Source organism: Scyliorhinus canicula, chromosome 1, assembly GCF_902713615.1.
Source record: "Scyliorhinus canicula chromosome 1, sScyCan1.1, whole genome shotgun sequence".
Lineage (NCBI taxonomy): Eukaryota > Metazoa > Chordata > Chondrichthyes > Carcharhiniformes > Scyliorhinidae > Scyliorhinus > Scyliorhinus canicula.
In genome coordinates, this window is record NC_052146.1 from 264584232 (window position 1) to 264597587 (window position 13356).

The 13356-nt window shown below is 37.9% G+C and overlaps 1 protein-coding gene across 7 annotated transcripts in view; it reads left to right on the top strand.

Annotated features, from left to right (window-relative positions):
- Positions 1-13356, top strand: part of LOC119973985 (echinoderm microtubule-associated protein-like 4) — a 403736-nt gene that overhangs the window by 269175 nt on the left and 121205 nt on the right. For 6 of the 7 annotated variants that reach the window (XR_005462431.1, XM_038812765.1, XM_038812749.1 and 3 more), the window contains exons 4-7: positions 381-404; positions 2199-2339; positions 6645-6773; positions 10723-10748. Coding sequence is in view for 6 of the 7 variants with exons in the window: in XM_038812765.1 (XP_038668693.1) it covers positions 381-404; positions 2199-2339; positions 6645-6773; positions 10723-10748 (320 nt within the window). In the remaining variant the exon portion in view is untranslated. The remainder of the gene's footprint in view (positions 1-380; positions 405-2198; positions 2340-6644; positions 6774-10722; positions 10749-13356) is intronic. The other variant, XM_038812757.1, reaches the window with a different exon arrangement.

Genomic DNA, 13356 nt, shown 5'->3' on the forward strand with positions numbered 1-13356 from the left:
AAAAATGAAATCCAATTATTTTGATTGATAATCTTAAATTCCTTTAAATCCCTTTGCTCAAGTTTCCTTTTTGTTTGTTTTCATTAAAAATACCTGAAGAAATACAAGTGTTTTTATTTCAACGCTGGAATCTGAAAGACTTTGCAGTCCGATTGGTTTCACAACTTAACAAATCATGATTGTGTTTTGTAATCTTGCATGAATTCTACTTTTGAGAAAAGGGTCCATATAATTTCATAGAGCACAGAGTATCCATTAGAAATTTCTGAATGTCAACTCTAACCGTTTACTTCCAGAGTATTTAAACTTCTGAATGCATGACATTGATAAATTAAATGTATTTGCATGATCACAGAATGGCTTTATTTTTTTATTCACAGTTATGGTCTGAAAGAGCAAAAAAAGTAAGTTGTGTTTTATGTCTTTTTAATTTCGGAAAATTGGCTTGCATATGCTTTCCATTGAGTCTAAAGCTGCACAGGGCTATCTGGTAGAAATTGGTTATTGGCGTAGAAAACGGTCAAATTTTAAAATAATGGAATTGAATTATGTGTCTGTGATGCTGGAGCTAGATTATTTTGAATTCCAATATTTCAAAAGAATGTACTAACTCTTTGAGCATCGAGTTATCTGTAGTTTGAATTTACTATTTTTTTAAGGGAGAAAATGTAGAATTATTTTCTATAATTTTATAGCTATTTCCTAGAATTTGAGTAATGTGATTCCTGGTAATTACGTTGAATAAATCGAGCTATTGTATTCTGGTTTGGTTGAAAAGCCACGTCCATTGCCAAAGGGTTCAAATTACCAGTGTAACTGGTTTTGTAAATTGCAAATATATTGCTGCACACCGATACATATGAATTACTTTTAGAACAGACAACTTTAAATATAAACCAACTGGGAGCTACGTTCTTCAATCAGTAATTTATTTTTCCCTTTATAGTATCTCAATACAGTGCACCTTGACTGGGGATCTGCTCCCAAGCCTCCAGCAGTAGTGGTGTATAATCAGCAGCTAGTATATGCAGAATTGCTGCTCAGAGTGACTCACCCCCGCCCCCTGCCCATGGTGACACAAACCCGAATTAAACTCGGCCTCGACATGGTTGAGATCAGGAACATTTTGCAACTCACATTTTGCAACCAAGTATTGAAGAGATGGTTCAGCATTCTGAATGTTTTAACAATCTCTAATTTATAAAACCAGTTTGTTAGTGCTCTATCTGAAATACAAGGTATTAAAAACCATTGTATATTTGACTTAAAGGTTACATTTGGAAATAAATTATTATCCTTTGAATTTGTTCTGTCAATAAACTAATTTGAAGAAGTATTTTTTTGGAGTAAAAGTGCAGCATCAGGTTGGTCTGGCATTTTTATCAAGGGTGTCTGATCAACCTGGACCGTGAACCGCTCTACATTGGTTATTACAATTGGTTTTACTTTTTTACTTTCTTGGACTCTGACAAGAGATTTCTTTAATTTTCGCATCATAAAACATTTTTCTTTGAAGCTCCTGTTTTGGCATGCTTTTACTTCATCCTGCCCAGAATGTGCATCCCTTGAGTGTAATTTCAATTCCCCGTCGCCTCCCTTTCCCCCAGTATTCCCAGCTCACCAGCTAGTATTTTGGATGGAAGTGGTGGCCAAAACAGCTGAAACTTTGAAGTTTAAAGAAAAGTTCCAGCTTTTGTGGAACTCCCACATCCTTCCCTTGACATTTTGTTAACAACAGTTTCTCAGCAGGAAGCTGGAGATTTGAATTTCATTCAATGTTAGCTGGAAAATGAAAAACAAGTTTATCTTCGGAATATCAAAACATATTTTCTTTCATATTATTAAGAGCATTTAATGACCTCTTACTGCTTGTGTAGTGTGTACTCATGCTAAAACATTATAACCCACTGTCTGAATATCTTCTGCATTTAAGTTTACAAATCCGACAGTGGAAGAATTACGATTTTGTGCTGAAAGTGATACCTTTTGCATTTCTTGCTTATTTTGTTTTTGGCAAAATATCCCGTCTCAGAGGAAAATACTTTTTAAAATTAAAATTAAATATTCATCTGTCCTGCCAGCATTTTGCAATTATTTAACTGCAATACATGTTTACATAATTTTTCTTTTAGTGCATTTATGCTGACCAATCAATATGATTTTTCTTCGTGCTTTTGTCATCTGATGCATTTTTCCAGCAATCCGGAGAAAATTGAAAAGCCCCAGGAAAAAGAGGCTGATGGCGAAACTCCATCTAATCATCAAACTTCTCAATCCTCACAATCTCCCCAACCGCAAAGACACACTCCAGAGAACAAGAACCCTACTTCAGCCAAAAGGTTTCCAGGATACAGGAATACTAAGTGCAATAGGGTTGTAACGATATTAGAATATTATTAGTGGAACAAAATCCTACAGAAATTAAAATTCACTTAATTTTGTCAAAGGCTTTTTTTATGTTTAAGAAAGGACTAAGTCTAGTGATGAAGTTGCAGTATTCCTTCTGTTGCATTACTGTTCTCTCTCTCTCTTTAGAACTCAATCTGATCAACAGGGATTTAATATTTGTTTAGTTTCCCTGCTATTTATTATGGGTAATATATTTGAAGGTTGCTAGTTTCAATGATTCAAACTCTGAAGAACACTGGAGCAACACTCCTCAGTTTAGAATTATTTTACACCACTTCCGTTTGACACTACGTGGGGTGTATATCCAGTGGGTGTTCAGGTGATGTAAAAAGATCAGTTTCACTCGACATTTGAAAGTACATCTAACGTTAATTGAAATATTTGGAGAGCATCGATTTCCACTCTGCCCCACTTTCTAAGCATTCACGTTCTTAATTATCAGGAGAAAGCACTGTTATTGCCTGCATGCAGGCATGTGCACAGATCTGTCTCAGGCAAGACTGACATAGTTCTAACCAGATAAGCGGCAGGCATATGAGTGCACTTCTTTGATTGAAACATGAGCTGCAGCTACTGGTCCCAAACCAGCAACAATAGTGTCAAAGCATTCTAAATGAGCACATAATGACAGGAGGAAAAATACATGTACCATATTTATATGAAGACAAAAGTAAGGACGATGTGATCACTTAGTTCTTCCTTCCATTTAAATGAACATTTCACATAAAATATCAAAATGCTTCAATGTTTAAAAAGGTTGCAAGGCAATCTGCGCATTTTTGCATGGCAGTGATTACTTTCTCATTGAATCTTGGGAAATTTGTTAAAATTTGAGTTTGGGTTGGTGGATTTGAGAACTTACGATATTTGGAAAATTGAAGCATTTGAAATAACACCATGCAGGTTACAACTCAGTTTGAGATGGGAGCTTTGATGAGAGATAATAATTCTGATGTACTGTATCATGCAGTGATAAGTCTAGAGTTCTCTGCATAGTAAATTTCTGAATTCCGCTTTACCATCTCTGTATAGTAAATTTCTGAATTCTGCTTTACCATCCATTATGGAATGCACCAGATAGAGCCAAAGTCTTGCATGCAGGAACAGAAAGTTGGGAGGGGAGTCACTTGCAATATTCGGGTTCTTCCTTCCAACTGGCTATGTAGCAACTTTGCCAAAGGTCCTGGAGTAAGTTTTCTGTTTTTTCAGTTTGGGACTGGCAAGTTGCAGGGAGATGAAAGAGAAAATTAATCAGAGTGGTTATACAGAAATAATACTTCGAATTTTTGTATCTCTTTCAAGTTAATTCACTAATACAACACATACACTGTGGTCACAAATTTAAATGTATTTATGTTTTTATGAAACACAGATTTGCATTACTACATGCATGGGGCATTTAATTATAGGGGAGAGAAAACAAAATCACCAATTTTGTCTGCCAACTTTCTGTAAAGTTGAGGAAGCCCAACTGGGCTGCCTTGTTTTCCTGGTTGACCACAAACTTAGGTGGTAACATGTCTTGCAGTTTTGTAAGTTTTAGATAACAAAACTGAAAATCATTTACTAGTGCATAGACGTAGTGCTGATATCTTTGTATGAAGTTAGTGTTTTACCTATATCCTGTCTGACGAGGTAGATTTAGATTTAGCAGTCTTTTGTTGCTCAATGGTCATTTAATGCAAAATATTTATGGTGCACGATTATCGTTACAACCCTACGTTCTTAAGTTCTTTACTGTACCGAACTACTAAGAACTGACTTTAGTCCAGTGGTCTTGATCATCTCCTAACAAATAATTTTTACAAACATTATTTGGTAGCAAAACTATGTGCTCTGTAACCTTGAATTGTAGATTCTATTTAGTTGATAAGAGTTGGTACTTTAAATCTGTAAAGATTCAAAATAAATTAGTCCCCATTATTTGGAAACTGGGTCTGTTTAGTATGATAAGAAAAGTTTTAAAAGTTGAAAACTATTATATAAAACATTTTTAATATGGTGGAGGGTTTTAGTCCACAAATTATGTTCACTGAATGAACTATAAATGTATTTGTATTATATTTGTCTGCTATTTTGACAGAAATACATAGGCTAGCTAGCCATCAGTCTAACAGTGAGGGATTTTATTCTATGCTTTCATTATTTGCATAATAATACCATGCAGCATAATTTATTTTGTTTTGAATCATGCTTTTCAGTATCTCAGATATTTTGAGCATTCCTAGTTAATGCTCTGTACTGATGGTAGGTGTGAAAGCGAAATTAACTGCTATCCACAGGTAAATTTATAGGATTGATCAATAAATAATCGCTCACTACTGTTTTTTCCCCTTGCAACCAAAGACTCTGCCAAAACAATTGAAAATTCTTAAACTAAAGGACCTGAAAATGCCAATGTCCATTAAGTCCAGGATTTGAACTAGGAAGTTTCATCATCAAGACTTTGACATTGTTGTAATGATGATATTCAATTGGTAATATTAATTTATAATATGAGATTAAAATCTTACCATATATATTAAACTATTATGATTGTAAAATTGTTAAGAGTTGATCTAAACTATTGGCAGTTTTTAAGTTCTTGTTGGACCATTAACATACGACTCAGGGCCTTGTTTGCATACAGCATGAAACCCTGAATTTACTTCTGCTGGGCTTCTGTTATAAAATAGGCTCTGCATGTTGCTACATTTTCAGACTCGTAGTTTGCTGCTGTTTTTGTTTGCCATGACTTTCAAATATGTGCTTGGAAATGGTGGAGCACAGTTCAGGTTATGCTTTCCAGGCATTTTCTTATTTTTGACTTGATTAACTGTGCATGACTCTACCTTTTTGCAGTATCTGTGACGTTAACAGAAACTACATGGGATGGGGATGAAGCTTCTTTTTCACTACCTCAGTATCCAGTTATCTTCATAATAATGCTTTTAGAATGGTTGAGTCCAAGGTAAAGTCACAGCAGGAAATGCAACCAACCTAAAACTCATTCAACAAATTGGGCCGCTCCTTTTATTCACTACAAAGCTAATGCCACCTTTTATTGTGAAAGAAGAGAGAAACTGGAATCAATATCCAATATTTTTTTTAAATCAAGATTTTTATACAGGATAAGTGAAGCTGATAGCATGGGGGAAACCTTAATTCTAATGGCTGTTTTCCTGAAAAAGATGATTTATTGATACGGGGGCTTCATTGTCTATGCACCTATGACCTGTGCTTTTCTCTTTAACTGGAAAAATTAAATATCGTGCAAAAAAGCAATTTTAATTCTAAACAGATATGTTTCAAATATTTTACAAGATTTGCCATGCTTATTCATTAGTTTATTTGGTGCAACCAGTGATACAGGTAATGTGAACTACTTTGGATATGTTAAGTTGCTTAAAATGCCCACAAATTATTGGGGAGCTCACACATTCAAAAATGACTTCAGCCATATTCAAGTATAAACTTAAATCTTCAAAAATATAGTAATTCTTCATGATGTTTATTAAAGGTTTGCTGTAACACTTCAATCTTTCCCTGGACATTCCCAAATAGCCAAAACAAACAAGGTGATCTCAACTTAAACTTTGACTGTCCTTGGTCTTAAATCAATTCATTAGATTTACAGCTTAATTTGTAGTTTTTAGTTACATGTTTATAAATCCAGTTGGAATTTTCCTTTAGAATTCCCCTCTATTTAAAATATTGCCAATTCTCTGCCTTCTTTTCAGATTTCCCTATTTCTCATTATATGATAAATAATCTAATGCTAAATATTACACAGATAGGAATAGGATGGCATTAGCTTTCTACTGTAGTATTCAAAAGTGTTGCCTACAAAAAGGTTACATAAAGTACCATGTGATGGACCATCAGAATCTTGCCATACTCAAATTGAAGACGCTAAATCCCGTGCAAACTATTTTCATTACCTCAAAGTGTAGTCCATACAGCTTGAAACCGTACGTCTTCAAGTTTTAATCAAAGTCTATAAATTGAATAAAAGTTGCAATTTACTTCAACCATCCTTGGTTAATACTTCCTGCTGCATAACTATTGTGACTTGCACTGCTTTTTTTTCACGCTTAATTCAAAATCAGATGCTAGATTAATCTATTTTTTCCCTTTTGTCCAGCTTTGAAGATTTGCTTCCACTGTTTTCCACCTGGTGCTTGGTATTTCAGTGACTTGAGGTGTAATGTAATCGTTCTTCATGCACTCTGATAATTTTACTTTGGTTTTTGCAGTGTAAAACGAGGTTCAACAATTGAAAGGTCACACAGCAGCGGCTGGGAAGGTTCTGATGAGCACCGTAACAAAATGTTAAAAGCGCATTCAACATCTAAGTTATTATCAAAGCACAAGAGTTCAGATAAGTAAGCCCTAAAGTTTACGTAAAATCAATTGTTGGATTTTACTTATTTCATATCATACCATGGAAATGCAAGATCTGTATTTCAGAATGACTTTGTGGTCTTGGGGTATGGTGGGGTTAGAGGCAGGATGTGTAGGAAACCGTCCCGTGTAAGAATGTTGGGTGAAAAATGCCATTCAGTCAGTCATCCACGGCCTCTTTGAAGATCAAAATGATTACTTTTTTAGTAATCTTTTTACTCTTTACCTATGAGGGATTGGATGGTGATCAAGGCTGAGAAATAAATATTTCAGGTACACATTTTGGAAAGTCAGACAGAAATGGCACAGAGGAAGGAGTAGTCCTAATAGAAAAGGATGCCACAAGGACATTAGTGAGAAAGGATGTGGCCTCAGAAGATCATGAAGTAAAATCAGAATGGGTGGAAATTGGAAATACCAGGAGTCAAAGTGCTATAGGGAGTAGTTCATGGGCCCCTAAAGATAAAAGTCGGATAGATTATTGGAGGTATATGAGGCAAAGTAATGAGGCAAGGTTCATTAGTAATGTCATAGAATCACAAAATTGTTACAGTTCAAAAGGAGACGAGTTGCCATATCTTTTCTACAACAACTCTCTGAATGACTAACTCGGCTAGTGCCTTTTTCCCACGTCCCTATAAATGTGTAGCTTATTCACAGCTTCTCCAAACTGAAAAAGCTCCTGGTAATTATTCTCTGGTGCTATGCCTTCCCCATTTGTCATTATGGTGTTTCAGAATGTTTCTCCTATTCTATAGATTCACCTCATACCTATTCATGCTCAGACTTCTTGCCCTGGTCCAGAAACTGCTCATCTAAAAACTCTGCTGCAATTGCAGAACCCTTGGAATCACTTTTATTGTAAAAATGGAAAAGTCTCCATAACCCAGTATACCACGTTGGATTGAACATGTATGTACCTGTTCCACATCTCAACTTCGCGTGGGCTTTGCAATTATCAACGACAAAATTAAACCAACACTCCATTCTTCTTCAAAAGCTAAATACCACATATGCTGAAAATCTGGGGGGAGAAACATAAAATGCTGGAAATACTCAGCAGGGAAGGGAGCATCGGGGCGGCACAGTGGTTAGCACTGCCGTCTCAACTCCAGGAACCCGGGTTCGATTCCGACCTTGGGTGACTGTCTGTTTGGAGTTTGCACATTCTCTCCACGTGTGCGTGGGATTCCTCTGGGTGCTCCAGTTTCCTCCCACAGTCCAAAGATGTGCAGGTTAGGTGGATTGGCCACGCTAAATTGCTCCTAAATCCAAAGGTTAGGTGGGGTTATAGGGAAAGGGCAGAGGATTGGGCCAAGGTGGGGTGCTTTTTCACAAGGTCGGTGCAGACTTGATGGGCTAGTGCCCTCCTTGTGGAGAGAGGAACACAACTTAATGTTCAGGTCGATAACCTTCTGGTAAAGCTGGAAAAAAATTTGAGTTGCACCAAGTGAAGGAAAAGGGGTTGGGTGAAAGAGAAGGGAAGCCTTGCAATAGGGTGGAAGGCAGGAGAGATTAAGTTTTCTTTCTTTGTTCTTTCATGAGATGTAGGCATCATTGGCAAGGCCAGCATTTGTTGTCCATTCCTTATTACTGTTGAAATGAGTGGCTTGCTAGGCTATTTCAGAGGGCAGTTACGGGCCAACCACATTGCTATAGATCTGGAGTCACATGTAGGCCAGACCAGGTTAGGACAGCAGAGTTCCTTCCTGAGCCAGTTCGTTTTTCATAAAGATCGATGAAAGCAGTCATGGTCACCATTACTGAGACAAACTTTATATTCCATATTTATTAATTAAACTTAAATTCCATGAGCTGCAGTGGTGGGATTTGAACCTGTGTCCTAGAGTATTAGCTCTGGGTTTCTGAGCTCGAGCAGCGGCTGGAGACTATGTGGTGCTGAGAGTTAGGCGGAAAGAATGTTTTAGAGGGGTGGTCACACCGCAGCTCATGGGACTGAAGGAAAAAAGGGTGACCATCAGATAGTCCAAGAGAAGCAGGCAGGTAGTGCAGGGGTCCCCTGGGGCCCTGGTCTCAAATCAGTTTTCCATTTTCAAAGTTGGTTCCTCAAGGGAATGTAGTCAGAGCCAAGCTTATGGCCCAACAGGCAGCCTGAATGTACAGGAAGGGAGGGAGAGGAAAGAAGAGCAATCGTGATAGGGGCTTCATTATTTATGGAACAGACGAGCGTTTTTGCTGCTGTAGCCGTGACTCCAGGATGGTATGTTGCCTCCTTGGGCCAGGGTCTGGGATGTCACTGAATGGCTAATAATAATAATAATTTTTATTGTCACAAGTCATTTATATAAATTGTAAAATGTTGAGGATCTAGTACAGATCCTTATGACACACCACTCATTACATCCCAGCAATTTATGCCCACCCTCTGTTTCCTGTTAGCTAAGCAATCTTCTATCAGTAACCATATGTAACCCCCCTACACCATGAGCTTTTATTTTCCATAATGCCCTTTGATGTTGCACCTTATCAAATCCCTTCTGGAAATTCAAGCACAGTACATTTACCAGTTCTCCTTATCTGCAGCACACATGGATAAGAACTTCAATGAATTGGTTGAACATGATGAGAACATAAGATCCTGCAAATCCTTTCACCCCATATACTTGTAAATCCATGCTTGATGTAGTATGCAGAATATATTCCTTCATATAAATAGTCTGTAAATCCTGAATAGATTGTTGGAGGATAACACACATGCATTTGACATTCAGTTTCACATTAAGATTATTCCAGCTCCAATTCCTAGATACATTATGGTAGAATAGAGAGGCTGTTTGGCCTGTCCGTTTCTGCAATAAACTATCATATCGTCTAACAACCTCTTAAATGATTATCAAGCATTTTCCCCTCCTGATCCACCCAGAAGACTATTCCATATATTGGTAGCTCTTTGCAACAAAATAGAGCCTCCTTCCACTAACCCTGATGTTGCCTTTCATCAGTTGATCCTGCACTTGTGGTTTAATTTGAAATAGTGTTCCCTGTTGATTTTTTTTTTATTGTCCATTGTTATTAAGATACCTACTCATCTATTTCTTCAAAGGCTGATTTTTCTCAGCATTTCTAATATCTCCGGTTATTTTACATTGGAATCAGCCTACTATTTTATATATACCATATACATTTGTGTGAAGGTCGCATTTCTGAGACCTCTGTTTTAGGCAAAAAGTTAGGGGTCGACTTTTACAGCAGTAATGGGGGAAGCCATTACCAAAGCAAATGGTAATACACGATCAGCACTCTCATCATTTGGATAACTTGTCTGTGAACAGACCTAAACTGTCAAACTATCTTTGCTTCCAAACATGGTGCCAGGGCTTAATCAATCCATGGCGATTCTTTTTTCCAGTCCCGTGACCATTGAACTCAACATGGAGCTCCCAGACATTTAGGTATCATGGCACTCTGTTCAAGATTGATCTATTTTTAGTCACTCACCTGGTATTTGGTGAATATAATGACCCGTCAACGTGGTGCACCCACCAAAATCCAACAGAGGCATCAAACTTGAACCACTCCCTGATATGTTTCATCAGACTCTGCTCCTGCTTCAGGGACCGTCCCAATCCCCCATAGCCTGTGAGAGGAAGCGGTGGCATTAGCTGAACCTGCAGATTCAATGCTGCTCGGGGATCAGACAAAGGAAAAGAAAGGGCCACACTGTTGTAAAAATGGCATGCAAGTACTCTTGTAATGAATACTCTGCAAGCACAGTTTTCATATGAATTGAGGTACATGAAAAATTAAGGATATTTTGACCAAATATAAGGAGTCAACTTTTACACGTGATGGACTATTACTTGCGTATATATAGTATGCTTAATACTTCATCTTTATTTTTGAATTTTTGGTTGAAAGTTCAATAGCTGGTTATTTGAATTTCAATTAATATAATTTTTTTTTTGCCAGATCTAAGGAACCAGCTATCAGTCAAGGTAAACAAAATTTTTAAATCTTATTTAATACTTGCAACTTCCCTTTCTTGAATAATCTATATTTGTTTAATTCAGCCTGTTAAAAAATAAATAATTTATGAGTTAAGATCATAGAAAATTTTAGTACGGTATTTTACTAAAATATGTGAAAACACAAGGGCCCGACTGTTGAAATAAACCACAAAGCGAAGACGATAATTTAAGACTTAACGCAGGTCTGTTTATGTGAATCCATTATTACTAATCAGGTATGTACACTTTAATGTTTCACAAATGTTTGTAGCTTGATTATATTTTTAACAAAAGTAGCTGATGTGGATTTTGTCCTGTAATGATCAATAAAGTGACCCATCTATTCAATAAATAAGCATATTGCTCGTTTTGGAATATTGCAATGTGATTAAAGGTGAACAATATTTTGCAGGATGAGATTGGTGAAGCCAGATACTTGGTGTTATTAAAGCCAATGTGACAAAAGAATTTGATAAATTCAGAAGGACGTAATACTCCAATGCCCTGGGTCTGGTAGCATATATCTTGAAATACTGCAGGAAAATTATGGGGCTGTAACTATTGACAGGTACAAATTAGTGTGCACTGATATTGCTTAGGACTGAATGCAAAATATTTTCAAAATGCAACAAAATTAACTCAAAAACTACAGGGCCAATAGCTAAAGGGTAGCATGGGCAGCACGGTAGCAAAGTGGTTAGCACTATGGCTTCACAGCGGCATGGTCCCAGGTTCAATTCCTGGCTTGGGCCACTATGTGGAGTCTGCACGTTCTCTCTGTGTCTGCGTGGGTTTCCTCCCACAAGTCCCGAAAGACGTGCTGTTAGGTAATTTGGACATTCTGAATTCTCCCTCACTGGCTAAATCACTGGCTTTGAAAGAAGACCAAAGCAGGCCAGCAAAACGGTTCAGTTCCCGTACCAGCCTCCCCGAACAGGTGCCAGAATGTGGCAACTAGGGGCTTTTCACAGTAACTTCATTGCGGTGTTAATGAAATGAAATGGAAATCCCTTATTGTCACAAGTAGGCTTCAAATGAAGTTACTGTGAAAAGCCCCTCGTTGCCACATTCCAGCGCCTGTTCGGGGAGGCTGGTACGGGAACTGAACCGTTTTGCTGGCCTGCCTTGGTCTTCTTTCAAAGCCAGTGATTTAGCCCTGTGCTAAACCAGCCTACTGGTAATGTAAGCCTGCTTGTGACAATAAAGATTATAAACATCAGTAATTTTATAGAAAGCAGCTTGAAGTGTTTAAATGGGAGGATCCTGCCCGAAGAACATTCAGGATGTCTTCAATGACAAAAGCTAGGTAATGACACCAGCTGAGATATGATTTAAGGAAAATTTTCATGGAAGGCTGCTGCTCAGAGTTAAAATCTATTGGAATCTGAGGCAGAAACTGGGATTGGTTATTAAAATAGAAACAGAATGCTCGTGAGATGTACAATATCAGATGCAGAAGGGTAAGTGGCTTGACTCCTTTTTCTTTCTAATCTACATGAAAACCTGATGAGGTTATGTTGAGAGAGAAAATAGTAACAGCATTACTGAAGGATTTAGATTGGTGATACAATTGGATAAATAGTCAGTTAAATTTTTCACTGGTAGATGCAAAGTACTGCACGTAGTTCGAAAACATATCACATTATTTGCAGTTAATCACATTCAGTTATTACATAAGGCTTTAGCAACTGACCTAATTATCACTTTCTATGTCTAGACATTGTGCTGAGAGTTTAATAAAGCAAATTTTTCAAAAAATCATTTATGGGATATGGGCATTGCTGGTTAGGCCAGCATTTATTGCCCATCCCTAGTTGCTGTTCAGAAAGTGGTGGTGAGTTACCTTCTTGAACCGCTGCAGTCCCTGAGGTGTAGGTACACCCACACTGCCATTAGGGAAGGAGTTCCAGAATTTTGACCAAGCGACCATGAGGAAGTGATATATTTCCAAGTTGGGGTGGTGAATGTCTTGGAGGAGAACATCCAGGTGATGGGATTCCCAGGTATCTGCTGCTCATGTCCTTCTAGATCGTAGTGGTCATGGGTTTGCAAGCTGCTGCCTTAGGAACCTTTGCAGATTCCTGTAGTGTATCTTTTAAATGGTGTACACGGCTGCCACGGTTCGTTGGTGATGGAGGAATCGAATGTTTGTGGAAGGGGTAGCAATCAAGCGGGCTGCTTTGTCCTGGATGGTGTTGAGTTTCTTGAGTGTTGTTGGAGCCGCATTCAACCAGGCAAGTGGAGAGTATTGCATTACACTCCTGATTTGTGCCTTGTGAATGGTGGACAGGCTTTAGGGGGGCAGAAGGTGAGTTACTCACCATAGAATTCCTAGCCTTTGTCCTGCTCTGGTAGGCACAGTATTAATATGGCTAGTCCAGGTCAGTTTCTGATCAATGGTGACCCCCCAGGATCTTGATAGTGGGGATTCAGTGACGGTAATGCTATGGGTGATGGTTAGCTCCTCTCATTCAGGAGATGGCCATTGCCTGACACCTGTGTGGCACAAATGGAATGCCACCTGTCAGCCCAAAACTGAATATTGCCCAGACCTTGTTGCATTTTGACATGGACTGTTTCATTATCCGAGGAGTTA